The sequence below is a fragment of the Mustela nivalis genome (assembly GCF_964662115.1).
Source record: "Mustela nivalis genome assembly, chromosome: 2".
Taxonomy (NCBI): domain Eukaryota; kingdom Metazoa; phylum Chordata; class Mammalia; order Carnivora; family Mustelidae; genus Mustela; species Mustela nivalis.
This window is the reverse complement of record NC_139021.1, coordinates 157,162,754-157,185,216: the sequence shown is the minus strand read 5'-3', so window position 1 is coordinate 157,185,216 and position 22,463 is coordinate 157,162,754. Positions and strand designations below refer to the sequence as shown.

At 54.0% G+C, this 22,463-nt stretch overlaps 2 protein-coding genes across 12 annotated transcripts in view; one reads left to right on the top strand and one right to left on the bottom strand.

The window, feature by feature from the left end:
• The window catches only part of ZFYVE27 (zinc finger FYVE-type containing 27), a 112,074-nt gene that overhangs the window by 77,203 nt on the left and 12,408 nt on the right, over window positions 1-22,463 (bottom strand). For 6 of the 11 annotated variants that reach the window (XM_082722161.1, XM_082722170.1, XM_082722168.1 and 3 more), the window contains exons 8-12: window positions 22,352-22,423; window positions 20,959-20,979; window positions 20,651-20,795; window positions 15,597-15,643; window positions 15,215-15,296 (exon numbers count right to left, since the gene is read on the bottom strand). In XM_082722161.1, coding sequence (XP_082578287.1) covers window positions 15,215-15,296; window positions 15,597-15,643; window positions 20,651-20,795; window positions 20,959-20,979; window positions 22,352-22,423 — 367 coding nt within the window. Of the gene's footprint in view, window positions 1-12,611; window positions 14,232-15,214; window positions 15,297-15,596; window positions 15,644-20,650; window positions 20,796-20,958; window positions 20,980-22,351; window positions 22,424-22,463 lie in introns of those variants that run through there. The other 5 variants (XM_082722164.1, XM_082722169.1, XM_082722171.1 and 2 more) reach the window with 3 other exon arrangements.
• On the top strand, window positions 112-13,303 carry SFRP5 (secreted frizzled related protein 5). Its single transcript, XM_082722195.1, has 3 exons — window positions 112-822; window positions 2,884-2,961; window positions 4,426-13,303. The coding sequence occupies exons 1-3, from the start codon at window positions 300-302 to the stop codon at window positions 4,770-4,772; spliced, it is 948 nt and encodes a 315-aa protein (XP_082578321.1). The 5' UTR covers window positions 112-299; the 3' UTR covers window positions 4,773-13,303.

Genomic DNA, 22,463 nt, shown 5'->3' with positions numbered 1-22,463 from the left:
CGCGGGAGAGGGGCGCATGAGCCGGCGCGGGGCGGGACTCGCGAGCGCCGGCGGGAGGGGCCGTGGGGGCTCCACCTCGCCTCCCCGCCTGGGCCCGGGGGCCGGGCGGCCGGAGATTGGCTGGGGCGCGCGGTGAGGCCGGGGCCGGAGCCCCGAGGTGGGAGGTGCCAGGATCACTCGGTGCGCCGGGGAGCGGAGCGAAGGCTGCCACCACTCGGGCCACCTCGGCGGTGGCGGCGGTTGCAAGGGAGCTGCGGGGCGGCGGGTGCACTCCGGACCAGCTGGGGACGCCGCGCACCATGCGGGCGGCGGCGGGGGGCGCGCGGGCGGCCGCTCTGGCGCTGCTGCTGGGGGCGCTGCACGGAGCGCCGGCGCGCGCCCAGGAGTACGACTACTACGGCTGGCAGGCGGAGCCGCTGCACGGGCGCTCGTACTCCAAACCACCGCAGTGCCTTGACATCCCCGCCGACCTCCCGCTCTGCCACACCGTGGGCTACAAGCGCATGCGGCTGCCCAACCTGTTGGAGCACGAGAGCCTGGCCGAGGTGAAGCAGCAGGCGAGCAGCTGGCTGCCGTTGCTGGCCAAGCGCTGCCACTCGGACACGCAGGTCTTCCTCTGCTCTCTCTTCGCGCCCGTCTGCCTCGACCGGCCCATCTACCCGTGCCGCTCTCTGTGCGAGGCGGTGCGCGCCGGCTGCGCGCCACTCATGGAGGCCTACGGCTTCCCCTGGCCCGAGATGCTGCACTGCCACAAGTTTCCCCTGGACAACGACCTCTGCATCACTATGCAGTTCGGACACCTGCCTGCCACCGCGCCTCCAGGTAGCGCCGCCGCCACCGCCCCCGCGCGCTCCGACAGCCCCGTGCGACTCGGAGGGGCCACCCCCTTACACACACACACACACACACACACCTTCTCTCGCCCTGCATGCCCCAGGAATTGCACCTCCGCCCACTGTCCCCCCACCCCGCCAGTCTTGCAGCCTTCTCAGACTCCCAGGGTAGTGCCTCCCCGAAGCTCTGACCATGCTCACTGGTTCTCCCCATTCCGATTCCGTTCCTGAAGACGCCCCTGGCATCCCTCCCAACGCTCACCTTCCAAAGACGCTGGAATCCCTGCGTAGCCCCAATACTGTCCCCCATAAATGTCTTATGGCCTCTCTCAGCCTAAGAATGCCTAGAGTCGCTAAACAATGCCCAGGCCCGTTCACCTCCCAACACAGCTCTGGACCCCAAGGCACCAAAACAAGACTCACCAACCCCTCCTCATGCTGGGGGCCTGGCGGGGGAGGAGGGCTGAGGGAAAGGATATGGGGGGAAACTGTGGGCTAAGCGCATTTCCCTGCTATACCCACCCCCCCACACACCATTTTCCATGCCTGGGAACCCTAAATTCTCCCACTCTCCCCCCTAATCCCCCAGGCTAGGAGACCTTAGGGTAAAGCTCAGTGCAGAAGAAAGAGCAGATTGCCAGACTCTGCCACTAACAAGCAGCCCTTAGGAGTTGCCTAAACTTTGAGCCTCAGTTTTTCCATAAGTAATATAGGAAGTGAGCTCAGGTTCCAAAAACTGTGAGCTCCTAAGTGCCACCTCCCACCCACCCCAAGTCCCTAATTACCCCTAATTCCTCCCTGGTCTCAGCCTCCCTTCACTGTGCACCTCCCACCCCCCAAACTCCTTGCAAGCAGAGTAAGGCTGGGTTGGGCACCAGACAGGAGAACCAGCAGTGGCACTGAGCAGAAGACAGAAAACTGGGCAGTTGACTCGAGAGCCTAAGGAACCCTTGATGCTTGGACTCCCCCAAGGGGCAGTACTGCTTTCCCATCTTCTTATCTGATGCAACAAAAGGCAACTGGACTCCACCACACCCTATCCCCCTCTCCCCCGCCGCCAGGGCTAACTTCATCCACGTAGTCCTTGGTCCTACACCCCCATGTCCCTCCTGAGAGTCACAGTTGGGTAGGGGTCCTATCACGGGGGAGTGTTGAGAGAAGGGAAAACCTCTATTCTTGGGTTGGAAATGGGACCAGGAAGCAGGAGAGAGCGAGCCAGCTCAAGCACGGATAGCGCAGTCCCTACAGGGATCTCGGTCTGGTTCCTTTTCTGGTTCCCTTGGAAGTCATGCATTAACAGCCTGGAAGACAGGGAAGTCCTGGGCTCAGGCTCAGAATCCTACCAGGGCCTGCCCTCTCTGAAGCCTGCCTTCCCCTGTGATGGGGCACCCAGTTGGGGGCAGAGACATAGGACAGAGGGCAGGTGCCATGTGGGCCTGAGAACCAGAGGCAGCCTGAAGGGTTTATGTGGCCCACAATAAAACTGAAACTATTTCATATAAAAATTAAGAGCTTGGGCTTCCTTTGAGACCCCAGAAGTCCTGGCAATGCTAAGGTGCCCACCTTAGAAGGTGATGCTCCTCAGTTTACCACAGGCCCTGTCCTGCCAGTGTCACTTGTTTCCCCTCCTGCCCAGACCCTGTGTTCCTAGGAAGACCCTGTAGACACCCCCCATCCTGAGTTACAAGCTCAGTTCGCAATAGTATTGCAGACTTGGGTACCCACTCTGGACCTCAGTTTTCCTTTCTTTAATAGGAATACTTCAGAGGCTGAGGATTAAATGAAACAAAGTTTAGAAGAAGACAATGCACATTGTGGTGGCAGGTGCCAGGGTCACAGAGCAATTGTGCCCACGGGGGCAGTTTTGTCCCCCAGCAACCTTGTCTCTTTTGAACCTCACAACTACCCAGTGAGCACCCTTACCATCATCCCATTTCCTGATGAGAGTGGAGGCTTGGCAGGGGGCGGTGGCTCCTCGGGTGGCGAATGGCTTTTGGGCTCCGATCCCCTCATCAGCCTCCCTCGACCCCACCCCTGCTTCTCTCTTCAGTGACCAAGATCTGTGCCCAGTGTGAGATGGAGCACAGTGCCGACGGCCTCATGGAGCAGATGTGTTCCAGCGATTTTGGTGAGTGTGGAGCCCATGTGCCCACTGCCCCAATTCTTTTCCTCCTTGACACACGCACCCACACACGAACACCCATGTCCATAACCATCATAGTGAATACTAACAGTTTTTGCATCCTGGGTCCCTTTTAGAATCTGATGAAGACCATGAACCATCTGGCCAAAGAAATGCACCTCATTTTGTAGGTCATCCCAGAGGCTTCAGAAGCCCCTCAAGGCCATGGTCCATGGGCCCCAAACCCCACCCTCGACCAAGGCTCCTGCAGCCCTCCCTTAGGCACCTGCCCGCAGAGGGCCCTCCAGGGCTGGCTTCTCTTTAGGAAAAGCAAGCTAAGCCTGGAGATGGCTGGGGGCAGCTGGGAAAAAGCTGGGCCCCAGGATGGAAGTGAAGCACCCTTGCCCCTGGGCACCTCTGCATGGTACCCGATGCACCTCTGGCCAGGGGAACTGTGGTCACTTGTCCCACGCCTTCATCCTGGAGCCTCTCCGTTCCTGGGACAGTGAGCCATGTCTAGTCAGGACCACACGACCCGGCATGTGGCCTTTGCCAAGTTGGCTGCTGTTTTGTGTCTTAGCCTCCCTGTCTGTAAAAAAGAGATAGCAATGAAATCCTTACTTCAGTCTTCTAGGTCATTAGTCCGTTTGGAAAGAGAATACTCCTATTGCAAGGGGTGAGTGTGTGTGTGTGTGTGTGTGTGTGTGTGTGTGTGTGTCCAAGAGAGAACAAGAAAGTGGTTAAGGAAAGAAAGAGAAAGATTGAAAGAGATTTTACAACAGTTTCCTTCCCGGGGTAAACAGAGTCATTCTCAGGCATCTCCCTGGCTGCTCACAGAGATGGGGGTCCAGGAGCATGAAGAAGTGGGAGATGAGCCTAAGTGACCTTCTCAAGTTCCAGACTCCCAACCCCTAACTATGTTAGGCTCTCTACAGCCACCGTGTGTACCCTGGATGATCACCCCGACCACCCTCTTGCCTTCAAACATCTCCCCATCCCCCACCCTGCAGACACACCACAGACATACTGTCCAATATCAGACACACAGCCCCAGACACCACACTCCCACCCGTACCATACAGTCTCACAAAGGTCACAGTGGTGTGTTCACACCAGCAAGAGCTGGTCATGTGCATGCTGCTCAATCCAGCACCCCATGATGCAGTGGGCCCCAGTGGCGGGGCACAGACCTCATGGAAACCAGCCCGTGCTACAAAGCAGGACCCCTCCCCAGAGCCAGCTGTCAAACATTTACCAGCCCACCCACCATGACTACATACACACACACACACACACACACACAGCCAGAAATCCCATCTGGAAGTTAGCCCAGGGATCATGAAGTCCACCTCCCTGAGGCCCAGGTGTGGAACTTCAGGTACAGGCACCCACTGGGGGCCTGAGAGCAGCCTGAGCAAACCCACCCATCCTCACCCTGCCCCTCCGTCTACCCTGTCTGCACACACACAGTGGTTAAAATGCGCATCAAGGAGATCAAGATAGAGAATGGGGACCGGAAGCTGATTGGAGCCCAGAAAAAGAAGAAGCTGCTCAAGCCAGGCCCCCTGAAGCGGAAGGACACCAAGCGGCTGGTGTTGCACATGAAGAATGGCGCCAGCTGCCCCTGCCCGCAGCTGGACAGCCTGGCCGGCAGCTTCCTGGTCATGGGCCGCAAGGTGGACGGGCAGCTGCTGCTCATGGCCGTCTACCGCTGGGACAAGAAGAATAAGGAGATGAAGTTCGCAGTCAAATTCATGTTCTCCTACCCCTGCTCCCTCTATTACCCCTTCTTCTACGGGGCCGCCGAACCCCACTGAAGGCCGCTGCTCCCTGCCCCACCCAAGCCGGCTGTGCCTTGCCCTCTCCCCACCCTGGGGGGCACACTCCCTTCCTGCCCACTTGGCCTCACCCCTATTCCCAGGCTGACCCAGCCCCTGCCTGAGTGGTTTCATGCAGTCATTACCAGCACAGGCCCTAAGGAATGGGCATGGAGCCTGAGCTGTCGGTGACTGAGGGGCTCTGGGGCCCCTGGGGCCTTCTTCTCTTCGGAGCAGGGCTTTCTCATTTGGGAAGGAACCCCAGCGTTTCAGAAAGAGTGGAGGAGAGCGAGGGAAGCTCTGAGGGGCTCTGAGCAGCCCAAGGAGACAGTTTCCTGAACAGACCCTGGTGTCAGCTCCCCTCTGACGGTGGTGAGGACTTGCCTTCAAGAGGAAAGTCTCAGTAGTAGGCTGACCTATCTGTGGGACAGCTCCCTACCCCCATTGCCCACTCGTGTCATCATAGTCCCCCAAAGGAGAGGCATTAGGGCCACAGTGCCCTCCAGCCACAGCTCCTCACCTTCCCCATCCCCTCCCTGCTAGACTGGAGACAGGCCCAGCCCGGACTCCCTCCCAGAGGCCGTTTTTTAGGGTTCATCCCTCAGCCTCTGCATGTCCCCATTACCCTGATGATGATTAAATTATCGCCACCACTGCAAGGCCACAGGCACTAGACCTGACGCAGGCAAGGCTCAGTTTCTAATTTTTTTAAGTTTTTAATTAAATTAAAAAAAAAAAAAAAAACCCAAGTTGGTTTTGACTAGGTTATTTCTTTGTCAGCTGGCCCCAAAGGTGGGGAGAGGAAGGTTCAGAAGGGACTTTTAGAAAGAGATTCTTTGTCACAGCCCATGGCCCATCCACACAGACATACCTGCCAAAGAACAATGCCCCTATTCTCGTAAGATCCCCTGAGAGCACAGAGTGATGATCACCCTTCTCATCCCCATCACTGTGACAAATGGAGATGACCGTCCTCTTGTTCCTGAAGAGGAAGAGAGACACCAAGATCCCCAGCCTTCTCCCATGGCCAAAGGGCTCCCACAGTCCCACAGCAAGTCCCTGACCTTGCCTCCTCCTCAGATCCCAAGAAGGCTGCACCACAGGGAACTACTCTGAAGAGCCAAGGGCCTAGAGGTGTCACCTCCTACCCCTTTGGCACTCAGACTGCCCCTGGGCACCCGCCCTGACCTGCAGGGATAACGGTGTAGACCTGTGCCACAGGAACCAGAGGGGCAGGAGCCCCTGGAAGCCAGGGAGAAAACACATAAGAGCTCGGGCCCCACCCCACACCTACTGTATCCGAATCCACATTTTAACACATAAATCTTCAAATCATCTAGAGAGCTCTTGCCAAATAGGGGGCCCCACTCCACAACTAACTTGGAATCTCTTGAGGGTGCTCAGAAATCTGAATCTCTAGGTGCTCCCCGGGGTGTATGCAGCCTGCGTTGAAGACCACGATCTAGATGAGCCAATAGCTAAGGCAGCGGCGGCGGGGGGTGGGGGGTGCGGTGGTTGCTGGGGTGACCTCAGGCTGGGTCTCGGTCCTACATGCAGGAAGCAGTGCCTATGACGACTGAGGGCTTCTTCAGCGAACTCGGAGCAGATGGTGCTGCGCCTGGAGCTGAATGGGGCAGGGAGGGCAGAAGGCCTAAAATGGAGGGAACAGGTTCCTGCCACTCACAACACCCAGCCTCTGGAAAGAGACCCTGGGGGTTTGTCAGCAGATGCTGAGGGACACGGCAGACGTATCCAGGGCAGGGGGCTGGGGATGCCCCCAGAGCAACTTTCCTCACTAGTGAGGGTCCGGCTGCCCAGCCCAGGCAGGGCTTCCTGCTCCTCCAACACAGCGCAGCTGCGTTCTCTTACGAGGACTTGGCTTCCAGGGCTCTCATAGAAGCACGATGCCACAGAGAAACGAGGAAGGCCAAAGGGCCCCCATTCTGCTGTGGGGCCAGGGTGAGCTAACAGGTGGTCTGACAGCCTGCCCATAAATCTCCTCCCTGGGCAGTCAGGTGGCCTCGCCACAGGTCAGGAGCAGCAGAGGCCTGCTTGTTTCTCCTCAACTCTGAGGAAGCCACCGCCACCCACCTTCACCCCAAGCCTGCCCAGCCCACAGCTCCCTGAATCTGCCCCTTGTCTCCCAGCCTCCTACCCCGACCAAATATTTATGGACACTTCTATGGTCAACCAGGACCAGGAATTATTTTTCCACTGAACAGACAGGACTCCAGCTACTTCTGGCGGGAGCACAATACTGACCTCTGTCAGGTGCTGGCAGCCAGCGAGATGGAGCAGGCAGGGGAGGGGCTCCCCTCACCCATCCCGGGAAGCCCCAGTAAGACAATCCTTGGCCACCCCCAACACAGGGGTCTGGCTCTGCTCTGTACATCGGCTCTGTCCCCAACATCTGCTGTCAGACCCCCCAGCAATCTCTTCCTGGGACCAAGAAGAATCCTCCCCAAAAGGAGGGGAAGCCCCACAAGGCCTGAGCCCACCCTTCATTTCCTTCAGCCACAACACACTCCCTCCTGGCTGGTCTGGAAACAGACAGCTACTGCTGTCCAGCGAGCATCTGGGCTGTGTGTCAGCGAATGACTACATCTGACAGAAACTCCAAGAAACAGTGGGGCTTCTGCACACCAGAGGGCTAGAGACAGACAGGTGTGAGGTCCGTGTCCCAGGCTCATTCTGTCTTCCTGCTCTGCCAGGAGACGGCTTCTGTTCTCTTGGTTACAAACAGTGCCTCCTCCTCCCCACTTCTAACCACATGCCAGGCAGCAAGGCAGAGAAGGGAAGCAAACACAGCATGTCAGCTGCCTCTGGCCCTTTTGATCAGGAAAACAGTAATTTCCCAACAAGTCCCACCTGGTAGATTTCCACGTTTAGCTCCCCGGCCAGAACTAAGTCACATGGCCAACCCCAGGTGCGAGGAGGCAGAGGAAGTCAGGTGTTTCAGTTGGGTACAAAATCAGAGTTCTGATAAAGAACAGGAAGGATTTGGGGCAGGCTGCTAAATATTCAGGATCTGGGGTGCCTACATGGCTCAGTCAGTTAAGCATCCAACTTTTCATTTCAGCTCAGGTCATGATCTCATGGTCATGAGACTGAGTCCCGCATAGGGTTCCACACTCAGCTAGGAGTCTGCTTCTCTGTCTCTGTCCCTCTCCCCACTCTAAAAAATAAATAAATCTTAAATTAAAAAAAAGAAGAAGAAGAAGTACCCTGGATCAGGTTGAAGAGAGGTAGTAGAGCCCAGTTTTGGGTTCCAATCCTGTGACTTGGTGACCATGTGACATTGGGAACACTGCCCAACTACTAAATGACGGAATAATGTCTATTTCACAGGCTGGCTGAGTGTTAAGTGGGAATAACATATGACAAGTTGCTCAAACCAGTGCCCAGCATTTAGAAGATATTCATTAAATGGTAACTGGTATTTTTATTAACCAAAGGCCTTGACCTGGCTAGCATGGTGCCCATACATTACAGTACATTCCTAACTGATTTATTAACTAAGAAACCTACTGGCAGGAAGGCAGGAAGAGGTAGGAACATCTCATCTAAAACCCAGAGTTGTTACTTTCAGGACAGAGCCTATACTTGGCGTTTTACTTCAGAAAATACACCCCTCTGGGCGCCTGGGTGGCCCAGTGTGTTAAAGCCTCTGCCTTAGGCTCAGGTCATGATCTTGGGGTCCTGGGATCAAGCCCCACATTGGGCTCTCTGCTCAGCAAGGTGCCTGCTTCCCCCTCTCTCTCTGCCTCTCTGCCTACTTGTGATCTCTGTCTGTCAAATAAATAAATAAAAACCTTTAAAAAAAAATAAAAGAAAGAAAGAAAAGGGAAAAAACAACAAAAAAAAGAAAATACACCCCTCCCCAAGGGGTATGTAAGCCAACAGCAGGGAGAAGACATAATAAATTCCAAGCCCATGCTGGGTGGCAGGCACTATTCCAAGCACTCTGGGATTCTTATTTTTTCTTTTTAAAGATTTTGTTTATTTATTTTACCAGGGCGGGGGTGGGGGGAGATAGGGAAGATAGAGCAAGCAAGCGCACCCCTATGAGAGGGGAGGAGCAGAGGGAGAGAAAGGATCCTCAAGCAGATTGTGTGCTGAGCACACAGCCTGACACGGGGCTCAGTCTCACGATCCTGAGATCACACTGACCTGAGCTGAAATCAAGAGCTGGACGCTCAACCAATGAGCTACCCAGGTGCCCCTCACTCTGGTATTCTAATTCAAGCCTGCCAACAGCCCTCAGAGGTAAGCATTACTATCCCCGTTTTAAGGAGGAGGAGGCTGAGGACCAGAGAGGTTCGTGAGCTTACTGGAGGACACGCTTCAGAGTACACAGTAGTGGTCCATGTAGTGGTACTAGGACTTGACCCCAGGTTCTCAACCACTATCCTACTGCTTGCAGGGGGCGAAGCCCAGGGGCATGGGGGAAGGACAGACAGCAATTCAGCCACCCTGCCTCACAGGAAGATTTCTGCGAGCCCTGCTCAGGTCCCACTCCAAGGGCCCTGACAGCAACAGAGGAGCCAGCCTCTGACTGCGGCTTTGCTCCTGACCCAAAGCAGCCCACCCCTGACCCCACCACCCCTCCTCCCTATGCATCCAGGCTCTTGAGGCCCACAAAGGAAGCTCACAACCCACAACTGTTTAGTCGGCTGTAATCCTGGCTAAAGTTCACTCTTTGGGAAATCCAACGTGGGGGGTGGTTGCTGCTGGAATGTATGTGGCTGGGACCCAGTATCCCAGCCCAGACAGCAAGCTCTGCTGGGGCCCTGAAGAGAGCAAGCAGCCAGGGGAATCCGGAATCCCCAACCCCCAGCTGTGCCAGAGAATGGAATGTGCTGCTCTGGGGTGTTGAAACGGACCCAACCAAGGGGGGTGGTGCTGGGGCGGGGGAGCTCCTGCCACAAGGCTGCCTCTGTTCCTCTGGACGCTGAGCCCACTTTGCTAGGGCTCGGGATGGGCAGGCTGCTCCTGTTAGCTCAGTGGCTCAGAAGATCCTGGAGCTGGTGGGGGCAAGGCAGAACAGAGGGGAGTGAGGCAGGATTGTATGTTCACCCAGAGTTTCTCTGATAATGCCTCTTCAAGCACCTGTGGCACAATTCACACCCCAGTTCCATGGCTTACTAGCTACATGATCTTGGGCAGATTACTTAACCTCTCCAGGCCTTTGTTTTACTCATCAGTGAAATGGACTTAATAACAAAACCTAGCTTTGGGGAATGTCTTGAGGTTTAAGAAAGAATGACAAGCTCAGCATGTAGGTGTTGGGATGCCTGGGCTGCTCAGTCGGTTAAGCATCTGCCTTCAGCTCGGGTCATGATCCAGGGTCCTGGGATCAAGTCCCGCATTGGGCTTCTTGCTGAGCGTGGGTCCTGCTTCTCCCTCTGTCTGCAGCTCTCCCTGCTCCTGTTCTTCGTCTCTCACTCTCTGACAAATAAATAAAATATTTTCCAGAAATTAATAAAGAACATCCAAGATACATAAAAGAAAAGAAAAGAAAAGTAAAGTAGGTGTTATCCTGATCTCGGAGCCTGCCACCAGCTACAAGATAGATGCTGGAGCCAGGGCCTCTCAAAAGTGGTGCCTGGAAGGTTCCATGAAGACAAGGGCATGAAAATGGAGCTTCGCTGGGCTTTAGCCCTGAGGGCCAGGAGATCGATGGCTACAAATCCTGAAGACCCCCGAAACCAATTCAAAGTCTGCCAGGGCTCACCACAGATTGCCCCCCATCCCTACCAAACCACAAAAAGATCAACAGACCCATCAACTTAAGCCAGGCTGTGGGTGCTGGCTGTGTCCCAAGTCTGTCCCAGTGGGGACCAGAGCTGGAGCACAACCCAGCTACTATTCCTCCCAATGGGTGCCAAAGAACAAAATGGAGGCATCTTTTAACTCAGGCATCCAATTCTATTATGAGCAGTCTGCCCTCTCAGCCACCACACATCCAGTCCTCTCCACACTGTGGACCCCCGCCAGCTGCAAGACACAATCCACCCTCTACAGCTTCATTTTCCCAGTGGTACCTGCACACCTGCAAGTTGTCACTCCCCAGACTGCTCTCACTGAGGCCCTCACACACACTGTAAAGGGACAAAGAGGTGGCCCTCTGGCTTCCTTTCGGTGTGAAGACCCATCCAAGACCCCACGATAAAACCCGTGCTTCCCGAGCCCTGGTAGCCCGTGTCCCAAAGGCTACTCGTGCCACAGACTACTTCACCAACATTACACATCGTTTTTGTTTTTCCCCAAAATAAAATAGTATTGTCTCTGCTTTTTCAAACTACACTCTGGCCTCAGATTCTTTCCTGAATAATAATCTTAGTCTCTGGTTTAAAAACACATAAACCAAAAATTGTTCTAGGCCATCTGGGACAGTCAGATTGCCAGAATGGCAGGAACAGGCTGGCCTTTGAAAATCACTTCCTGTGCCCCAGGGCCCATGCTCCATGCCTGGAGTGGAAGGTCTCAGGAACTCCTCACAGCAGCCCTGTAAGGTACAGATCAGTATCATGCACTTTACAGAGGAAAGTAGCACAGAAAGGCCTAGGGGCAATGCCCCGTGGCAATTCACTCCAGCGTGGCTGCCACTGATGGCAGAGGAAGGCCAAGTATGGGACTTGCCACAGCACTGCCTACTTCTGACGGCCAACAGACTGGCCCTGGCTGCTCCTGCTCTGAAGAAGGCCCTCCCTCTGACACCGTGGGGAAGATGCCTCTTCAAATGGATGTGCTGTCCTTCCCGAAGTGAGGGGCTGGCCTGGACGACTTCTGAGCAGCCTTCCAGCTGAGCCACCCAGGACATGTGCCATGCACAAAAGCACCTGCGCAGCCCCAGCTGCATCTCCCTTGGGCCTGCACCATCGCTGCTGTCCTTTGGTTCCAAGGCCCCACTTCGCCTTCCTCCAATGTCTTTACTGTTCCTCTGGACCCAAGCTGCTGAGGCCACTTTGATACTTTTTCAAGAGAACACTGTCTTCTGTAAAAACTGCCAAGAAAAGGTCCTGCCTGCTTCCCTGTCTCTCGAGGCCCCTTGGAGCTGCTGGGGCTCCCCCTTATTAGAAGTCCATGAGCTAGGCAGAATCCCATCTGGACCAGGCCACTGCCTCTGCGAGCTCTGCGGGAATGGGGCCATGAGAACACGGCTGTGACCTCACCTCAGCCCTGATGCAAGGTCTCTCCTGCGGTCCTCGCTGCCCCAGCGCTCCGTCTGGAAGGCATGGCTCACAGCCAGCCCTAGTCTGCCAAGTACCATGCCAGACCTTTCACTGCCCCTACTCAGCTTCCCTTGGCCTCAGTGTCCTCATCTATAAAATGGGGGTGAACAGTGCCTACCTCATAGGACCATCACTACGCATAAATAAAATGTGTATAAAGCACTCACCACTGTGCCTGGCACCCAGTACACACCCCACAAACTCTGCTTTCAGAGAACCGCTTATCTGCCCTGTCTCACAGCCAATCCTCTTCTGGCTGGCTCTCAGCCTCTACAGCGGCCGATCCTTTTTTGCTTTCTAAGAAGGATTAGCTAAAATCCTTCCGTTCTAAAGCCTGCACTGCTTAGTGTTTGACTAGTCCTGGTCCTAACCCCCAACTGCTCACAATCTGATCACAAGACAGAGACTCAAGTCAATCCGACAAACACGTGCTGAGCCCCGCCTGCATGAGGCACAGAGCTCCTCCCCCACACCTCCCCTGCAGACTCCACACCCCCTCCAGCCGTGTCCCACAGGCACAGCGCAGGCCTGCAAACTCAGCCCAGGGCAAGTCTGGCTCTCTAGCCTCACAGAGAGGGTTAGCGCAAGGACCAGGACAAAAACGTCAGAAGCTTGAGGGCCTTTTTATTGACAATTCTCCATATACACAGAGATCCTTTTTGTTCCTTTCCAGTGTAAATAAAGCACAGAGTATTTAACTCTCATCTGTTAACAAAGGAGCCCAAGGAAGGGGGTACACCAAGGCCTGCCTGGTTCCCCAGGGACTTGCACCTCCCTGATCTGTCACAGGACCCTAGCTGCCCAGCCCTAAGTAGCCCCAGAAAGCTAGCCTGGGGCGGTCTTGTCTCCCCAGCCTGCCTCCTCGGACACCTGCTCAGCCTCCTATGGGTCCTGGGTCCCCAGCAGCCCATGACTCCAGGGAGGCATCCTGGGAAGAAGCACCCCCTCCTCTCCATCCCATTCCTTGGGGCACATGTTCCCAGGAACCATGCAATAAATAAATAAATACTTCAAAAAGGCAGAGCAACTCCAGGGGACAGAAAGGATGCCCGAGCCAGCTCAAGGCTTAGGGAGAGACGCTGGTGCCCTAACAGTCCAGAAGTGAACATAAAATTATTGAAGAGAAGATGGGGACCTCAGGTGGCCTTCATCCCTAAGTGAGACTGTCCTGCTGAGGAACAGCTTCAGAATCGAGGACCTAGCCCGGAGGGATCCTACATTTCCCAGGCCCCCAAGGGTCAAGGGCTTCAGGACCTCTGCTCTCCCTGCCTGTTTCACACTCCATGGGACAACGGGCCAGGGAGGCAAAACATAGTTCTGGGCCAGAGGAGGGGTGCCTGAGGCTTTGAGCAGGAGAAGTAAGAGTGATCTGAACACCTGGCATCTACCCAGTGGAATGTCACCAGGGTAATATGTGGGCTGAGACTCTGCAAGTCAAGGTCTCTGCAAGGTGAGTCTGATGTCCTTGGAGATGCTGGGGCTCCCTATGTTTTGCTCCACTTAATACTAAAGGATTCTGACATGCCCTCCTAGATACGGCCTCCTCTGGGAGAACATGGAAACTTCAACCCTGTTTCTGGGACTTTTGGTCTTACTAGCTCTGGCCATACACTCTCTGGTGGAGAAACAATGAGATGCTGATGCCTGAAGGGACATTCAAACAGCAGAGTTGGGCCATGCCATGCCCAAGCCCTCCTGCAGGCTCTCAGAGGCCAAGGGACTGGCCCAGGAACAGCAGAAGAAGAATCTCTTCTCCCCATCTCTGATCTGTGGTCTCCTAGAATTGTGAGGTGTGGAGAAACGCCCTGATGCTCAGAAACCCCTAGAGTCCAGGCCTAGCTCACTACTGCCCTCTAGTTTATATTCCCCTCCCAGCTCTGAGTCCACTAATTCAGCACAGGACAGAGGAGGGCAAACACGCGGGCCCTCCAGGGGCTCCTCTAACCTCTGGGATTTGAGAACTGCCATTTACTAGCCGTCCACAAGAGGGGGGAGCAGCTCCAGAACCCAGCTGGAGACAGCGAGGAGAGCGAAGGGAAGCCTACCTAGCGTTCAGGCCACATTTGCCCAGCACACACCACATGGGGCTAGGGATAGGAGAGTGAGGTCTGCTGCTGGTCCCAGGGACCGACGCCCACTTTAGACCCCAGTCCCTCTTCTCACTTGCTCAAGGTCTGGTTACACGAGGCACACACAAACACAGTCTCTCTCTGGGCTTCGGGGGCTGAAAAGGAGGAAGAACTTGGTGAGACGCTTCCTCATGTCCTTTGGTTCATGACCCCCAATACTACTACCATTTCCCAACCCCCAATGCCCCACACAAGCCACCCACCACCCAGCCCACATCCTCGCTAACCCAGCTCCCTAGCCTGCCCTCAGACTCCACTTTCCATGGGGACTGGGGACTTCAGGAGTGACCACAGCAACAGCAGGCCTCTCCCCCAGGTGCCCTGCATTAGAAATGATTCTGGCACCAACAAAACACCACTAAAAAGTTCTTTAAATAAAATACCAGAAGAAAATTTTCCAACATGTTTTAACGGTGGTTATCCCTAGGTAGTAAGATTATGGATTATTTTTTTCTTCCTTCTTCTTCTGTATGATAATCTCCAAATCGTCTAGAATGAGCATATGCTACTTGCATGACCAGAGAGAAAACCAGAAAAGCCTCAATTTCAGATTACAGCACATTAGAGGCAGTGTGCAGAACATGCTCCCACTACTTGTAGAACCTGCATGTGTGTCCGCATTTACCCTCGTGCACATGAATCCCTTCCTTTATCTGTATCTTTTGCTTACAGTGAGTATGTACTGCTTTTTCATTTTGTTAAAAGTGTTACCGAGTTAATGAGAAAAAACAAAATTCAGCACAGTGGTTTCCTCTGGGGAAGGCAGGGCGGTGCTGGGGAGCCTGGGTGGGGGGCAACTACTGCTGTTTTTTAACTTCAGCAAAGCAGCCACAGATATTCAGTATTATGTCTCATAATTTGGATACATTAAATATATTCTTTTGCACACATAAAATACTTTGGTGTTTTGTTTGTTAAAGGACAGTGGAGATGTTTCTCCAGGGCAGACAGGATCCCTAGTCCCCCTGCCTTCTCACTGGCACCTTGCTCCCTTTCCACACTGCAGCAGCCCTTGGAAGATGCAGGAACCAGCCAAGCCCTCCCAATGCCCTGACCCCTAGCCGCCTGCCCCACTCACCTGTGGCCCCCATGGAGGACTTGGGCACCTTGAAAGAGCAGCACCGAGAGCAGAAGCTGTTTCCACAGTTACTGCAGCTCCGCTGCAAAGAGCCATGGTCAGTATCAGATGTGTCACCCACACCCAGAGTCCCCCTCCCTCCCATCAACTGATCTCACCCAAGGAACCTGGGACTACCATAGGAATGCCCAAGTGGGGCAGGACAGAGCAAACATGACATCCAGTGGGAAGACTGGTGAAGGTGTGGGCACAGGGACAGCAGATCCCTGCTCACCTGAGCAAACCTCAGACCCCAGGCCCAGTGTGGCCCAATGACTCCCCACCACTCACTCCCCTGCGTCTCATCCCAAGTCCCCACACACATATCCTCAGAGAGACTCACCCTCTTCTTCAGCACTGAGAAGGTGGCCGAGCAGCCCGTGCAGTTCCCTGACAAACAGAGGCAGCAGTTCAGCCTTGACCTAGCCCAGGGCTCTCGACTCTCCCCTGCTCCTGGCTCTTCTAAATGGGACCACTCAGAATGGCAGCCCAGCCCAGACACCATAGCTGGGAGCAGTGAGCAAGGGAGCAAAGTCCAGGGCACCTGGGAGCTCAGTCTGTTAAGCATCTGCCTTCAGCTCAGGTCATGATCCCACAGTCCTGGGATGGAGTCCCACTTTGGTCTCCTTGCTCAGTGGGGAGTCTGCTTCTCTCTCTACCCCTCCCTCCCACTTGTGATCTCTCTCTCTCACGCTCTCTCTCTAAAATAAGTAAATAAAATCTTCAATTTAAAAAAAAAAAGGGAGCAAAGTCCAGATCTGGAGACAGAAAGGGACTCAAACTAAGGAAATTCCCAGGGTGCCTGGGTGGCTCAGTTGGTTAAGTGTCTGCCTTCGGCTTAGGTCCTGATCTCAGGGTGCTGGGATCAAGTCCCACATCAGGCTCTCCACTCAGTGGCAAGTCTACTTCTCCCTCTCATTCTGTGATCTCTCTCGCTTTCACTCTCTCTCAAATAAATAAATAAAACCTTAAAAAAAAAAAAAAAAAGAAAAGAAAATGAAAACAGAAGGAAAATTCCCATGGTCCCTGAGAATCCATGTCTCCTATACACAGCTGCCGGTTCATGAGCCCTCCCAGGACTTAGAGGCCCCACCTACAGGTCCCACCAAAATCGAAAAGCATCCTGCAGAATCTGAAATCACACCAAGCTGGGGGGGACCTGACAGGTATCCTTCAGAGAAGGCAGATCCAATGAGCTCAGATGAAACCTGCCTGACATGACCCTCTCCTAAGTGTCTCTTAACAAATAGTCTGCCCACAGGTAATGCAGAAATGCCTTGCACCCCAGACTCCTGCTTCCTGTCATCTGAAGATTCCAGAAGAGGAGCTCAGAACCAGGCACCTTCCAAGACAACGTGCAGGGCAGGGGCACAGACACTGTGAGTGGTAGGCAGGACGGAGCAGAGAAGGGCCGCAAGAGACTCCACCCAAACCACCACCCACATGATGCTCAAGTTTCCAGACCATGCCAGAAGAGTCAACAACAGCTTAGCAAGTGCATGGGAGGAGGCAAGGGGTGCAAGAAGAGGAAGGACAGGCAGAGAGGGAACCAACCGACAGTTCTTTCAGAGGCTGCTGTGCTCACCACCCACCCATGCTCCCAGGAAAATTACAAACGGAAAAGGCGGCCTGCAGCAAAGACACAGTCTACAGAAGGGGGCACGTGCCAGTGAATGAAGGGAAGCAAAAGGCAGAGGCAAACTGAGGTCTGAGGAGAGGAAAGGCCGCACTGTGCCTGATGGCTTCACCAAGCTCCAGGAACAAAAGCAAACCCTGAAGAGACCAAGAAAGTTTCCAAAGGCTATCCCCAGGAACCCAAGCTATGGTCTGAGGCAGCAGAGGAGAAAGCCTGGGGGTCCATGGTGGGCATGAAGATGCTCCCGAAAGGGGATACAGAGGCTAGTCCTGGGACTGTGGGCCCAGAAGGAAGCTGAGCTGGGTCCTGAAAACACTTAGGAGTGGATAATAAGGCTACTGGAGTACGTGTCTACAACCTGAGGCCCAAAGGCCTCCTGCAACCTGGCCAGAGCAATTAGGAGCTTCAGGAAGCACCACTAGGCCTCTTGAACTACATGTGTGGCCAGGTATGGAGCCCCGGGCCTCACCTTCAAGCAAAGGCCCAGAGGTATATTGACAGCTACATGTGGTCCCTTCCTGTCCCACCAGAACCTCCTGCAGCCCTTGCTACAGGACACTCCCTGTGTTTAAGGAAAGATGGGTCCACCCAAGCTAGAGCAAGGAGAAGCCTGAGACCAAGGCATGTAAGGTGAATGCCATTGCTGCCAGTTAGCTCCTGGCCTCTGGACAGCATAGCAGGGGCTGCTGCCCTGATGCCAAACCAACAATCAGGCTACTCTAAAACTTTGTCCCCCACACAAAGAATGTGGGCAAAGCAACCCACCTTGGGGTACCCGGACAGCTCAAGCAGTTAAGTGTCTGACTCTTGGTTTAGGCTCAGGTCATGATTTCATGGGTCGTGAGATCAAGTCTCTCCCTCTTTCAAATAAATAGAAAAAAAATCAGGGCACCTGCGTGGCTCAGTTGTTAAGCATCTGCCTTCAGCTCAGGTCATGATCCCAGTGTCCTGGGATTAAGCCCCCTCCCCATGCCCCGTCAGGCTCCCTGCTCAACGGGAAGCTTGCTTTCCCTCTCCCACCTTCCCTGTTTGTGTTCTTGCTCTCACCGTGTCTCTCTGTCAAATAAATAAATAAAATCTTTTAAAAATAAATAAATAAATATTTTCTATTTTAGGTTTTATTTATATATTTGAGAGCGAGAACATGAGTGGGGATGGGGTAGGCAGAGGGAGAGGGAGAAGCAGACTCCCTACCAAGCAGGGACCCCAATGCAGGGCTCGATCCCAGGACCCTGAGATTATGACCAGCCTTAATCAACTGAGACACTTAATTAACTGAGCTACCCAGGTGCCCCACTAAATAAATCTTTAAAAAAAAGAAGCAATCCATCTCTGCTTCTCCTTAGCAAAGGGGACAAAGGCACGGGGCAGAAGATTGAAGCCACTCAAAGACTGACACTCAGGCCCAAGTCCAGGATGGAACATCAGGGCCAAGGATCCCGGGGCAGCCATGTGGTCTGGTGAAACCAACATGTACTCACTGCACAAGCCTGAGCCAAGGAGGGCTTAGGATGCTGACACCAGCTCAAAACAGGTATATGGAGGAGAGCAGCCCTGTTCCAACATCTACCAACTCTCCCTGTCCCCACCCTCAGCAAAGGGCCTGACTCACCATGTAATGATGCCACGGGAGCAGGAAGGAGCCTAAGATTTCGTGGGCCCTGCCAGGGTAATGGTCAAAGAGCCTCTGGGACAGAGCAGGGCCATGAAGAAGCCCCTGAGCAGCCTGTCCTCGTCTGTCCCTGTCCCCGCCCTCCACGGGCAGCCAGAATGGAGTTGCGCTGAATGTGGCTCACCTCCCCCTAGCTTGTGGGAGCCAGACCCAGAAGCAGAGCAGCTGCACCTGCCCTCACAGCAAGGAGTCTGAGAACATCTCAGGAAGAGGATATCGAGCAGTCTTAAAGAATGGGAATTAAAAGAGGCTTACCAAAAAAGCAGCATTTTCTGCCCTTGCCAGCCTCATGTGAACCTGAAAGGCCTTCACCCAACCCAGCTGGGACTACCTGAACCAAAAACCAAGTATTAAAATAAGACATAGGAACGCCTGGGTGGCTCAGTGGATTAAAGCCTCTGACTTTGGCTCAGGTCATGATCCCAGGGTCCTGGGATCGAGGCCCGAATCGGGCTCTCTGCTCAGCAGGGAGCCTGCTTCCCCCCCTCCCCCGCCTGCCTCTCTGCCTACTTGTGATCTCTCTCTGATGAATAAATAAAATCTTTTAAAAAAATAAAATAAAATAAGACATAAAACCAGAGGACTTCAGACACTAAGGCAAAGGGAGCATGATGAGTGAGAAAAAAATACAAGAACACAGGAGCCACATCAAATGGCTTGGACTTGAGTCATAGCTCGACCATTAACTGGCTGAAGACATAAGGCAAATCACTTTTTCTCACCTGAGGTTACTCACCTGCAAATGAGAACGTCTAAAGGCCTTGACTTAAAATTCATACACATGGATGAATCACATGCTACAGCAAGAATACGAATTCTTGCATAGTGTCACTTGGAACTTCTGGAACCCAGATGCTCCTAAGCCCCTAAGAACTGCCTGTCCCTATCGCATCTACCATCTGGACTAGATGAGACCGTGTACGTGCAAGTGCACTGAACACAGTGCCCCGGAGAAGTCTGTGATCACCACAAACAAAAGGGAACTGGAAATGACTGGGGCACACTCACAGAGCAGAAAGAAGAAGCATGCCCAGGACCTCTAATCCTGGAGAACAAGGGCCCTGGTGCCACAGGGGCAGGAAGGCAGGCCCCTGGATGCCCTGGGCCAAATTCCTCAAAAGAACCCCAGGGCTTCTCCCAGGATGCAGACTCTAGAACTCACTCCCACCGGAATGAACAGCATAGCCGCCCCATCCTCCTGGAGGCCAACACCAAGCACAAGCAAGGCTCTTCCTCCAGACCAGCATGACCCCCAAGTCACCTGCTCTTTTCAGCCAGAACTTTATCTGGCTCAGCAACTGCTCTCCCGGTTGGAGCCGGGCTTCCCACCATGCTAACAGTCATGTCTACCTTTCTCCAAAGCTGCCTTCCTTGAGCCGCCCTGACCCTCCCAGTAAAATAAGGACTGATCAGTCCACAAACTTGGCTGAGGAGAAGGGACCTCGGGATTCTATCATGTGCAAAGGAAGATACTTTTTGCTTCAATTTGTTTCAAGCCGGACAGGAAAGATCCAGAGAAACTGCTAGGCACCTGCGGGACGGACCAGGACCCCTCATGTTCACACCCCCCTTACTAAGCAACCTACTGTCACCCAGCCAGCATTGTGCTACCACTTAATAAGCATCACCAAATTAGAGACCTCCAAGAACCCTATGAGATAAGAACTGTTATTACTGCCGTTTCTTAGAACGGGAACCTGAGGCACAGAGAGGTTATATCGTTTGCTCAAGGACACCCAGAAGAGCTGGGATTTACCCCGGGGGCAGTCAGACGCTACAGCTTGTTCTCAGCCATCCTGCCACACTGCCTTCTGGGCCTCTGCCTCAGGATGACACCACTCTCCAATCCTGGAGTGGCGTTTCTGGAACAGAGCGCCTCAACTTCCCTCAAGTTAACGTTCAAGGAGGACAGAGGAACAAGAAGGAATGCAGACTCACTCCCTTGGCAGTGCCACTATTTGCCTGCTACCCTCCCTGGGGCCCGGGCACATGGCGTTACTCCTTACTCTCATCACAAACCAGTACCCACAGTTCCCAAACTCTGGCCCCACGACACCCACACAGCCCCCTTTCTCAGGCCTGGCCGTACCGAAGTTGTTGGAAGGGCAGCGTTTGCGAAGCCGCTCCGTGAGCCGGGACACCTTGCTGCGCAGTACCTCATTCTTGCTCAGAAACCCGTTGTCCTGTAGGACCAGCTCATCTTCCGCTGGACACGGGGCACCTTCGTCATCCTCCTGTGGGAACAGCTGCTTCCAGTCCTGCCCACCTTGTGGCAGGGCTCCGGGAGCCACGTGCAGATGCCCCCAGCACAGCATACCCCACGAGGCATGGGGCCAGCCGGCTCGGTCAGCCTCCCCCTGCCCAGTCCCTGCCCACCTCACCAAGGCTCCTACTTACCAGCACCACCAAGTGAGTCTCCTGCCTCCCAAGGTGTGCGGGAGAAGGAGAGAAAACAGAGATAGACAGCAGGAAGGACGCCACCAGGAGGGGTCCCACAGGCCGAGAGAAATACAGAAGCGCCCCTGAGTTCTGTCTGAGCACACCACAGAGGATGACATCCACAGAGGCCCCCGGGGGAGGAGCCCAGCATCGCATCAGCTTGAGAGAAGCTGGGTACTATGGTTTCTCAAACTGGGTGAGATAATTCACTAAAAGTAGCTCATGATTTCAATAGAACAGAAAATATCCCTTAAAATGTATTTTCAGAAAACTTTTGCTCCATTTAAGTTTTACATATTTTGCAGACATAAGTGTGAACTAGGCCAAGATGTAAAATGTGTTCGCTACTGTGGGTCAGGAACAAAAGAGCCCGAAGACCCTGGCTGTCCTCACTCCCTCCACCACCACCCCGAGATGCACAGTCTACAGTGGCATACTCAAGTCTGGGAGAAATCATTAAGCAGCTGAAAATGTAAATGCGGATGTGGGTGAGGCTGAAGTGAGAGGGAAGTGGGCTAGGGTAAATCACAGGCCCGGGGCAATGCACAAGACCCCTTTTCTCAATACTGCAATTTCCCCCTTAACAGAGAGATAGGGAAATGACGTCCTGCTCTATGGAAATGCAACAGCACAGCTGTGACAACAGCCACCACATAAGCACTCAGTGACCGGGGACAAGGAGGGTGGGGGCAGGGGCTTTTCTAAAGGGGACAGTCACTCCTCAGCCACACTGACCACTGCACACTCGGGACTACCAGAGCTGCTGACTGTTCAGAGAAACTGAAAATCCAGACTCATTACTGAAATCTATCCATTTGTAAATATTTTTAAATCTTGGATGCCAAATAAAATGCTTCTACAAACTATCAGTTTGAGTCACTGTCTTAAAATCAGGAAGATTCTGACCTAGCCCTTGGCCTGCAACCACTTTCTCCAGCTTCCCCCCCTCTACCCGCCAAAGAGACATCTTTTGAATCTCATTCTGCATAAGAGCAGTGAGAGACCTGGGCCAGTGCCCTCCCCAAGTCTGCCTTCCCCACAACCAAGGCACTAAGCCCAGAGTCTCCAGCTTAGCTGGTAAATGATCCAGCCCCCGATACAGGGCACTTCCCAGAGGCTTCCAGAGCCATCCTTGCCCTAAGCACGCATGACAGAGGAGTAGATCAGTCAGAGAACGGAAGGAAGCTCAGAGGTACCCTTTCATCCAGCGAGCTCTAGCTCACAAGTTCTGGCTTCTCATCTGGATAAAGAGAACTGAAAAACCTGGATTTGGGATGTGAGAAGCCACCCAGCTCCAGACCAGCTGGCTTCCCGCCTGATCAGTAGAGGGTGGTAGGGAAGGGCCACCCACCTCAATCGCATCTTTGAACTCCTCATCGGGCTCAGCCTCCTCAGCCTCCTCCACACTGCCGGGCGTGAGGTCCTGGGAAGAGAGACTATTACAGAAGGAGAGGGGAGCCCTG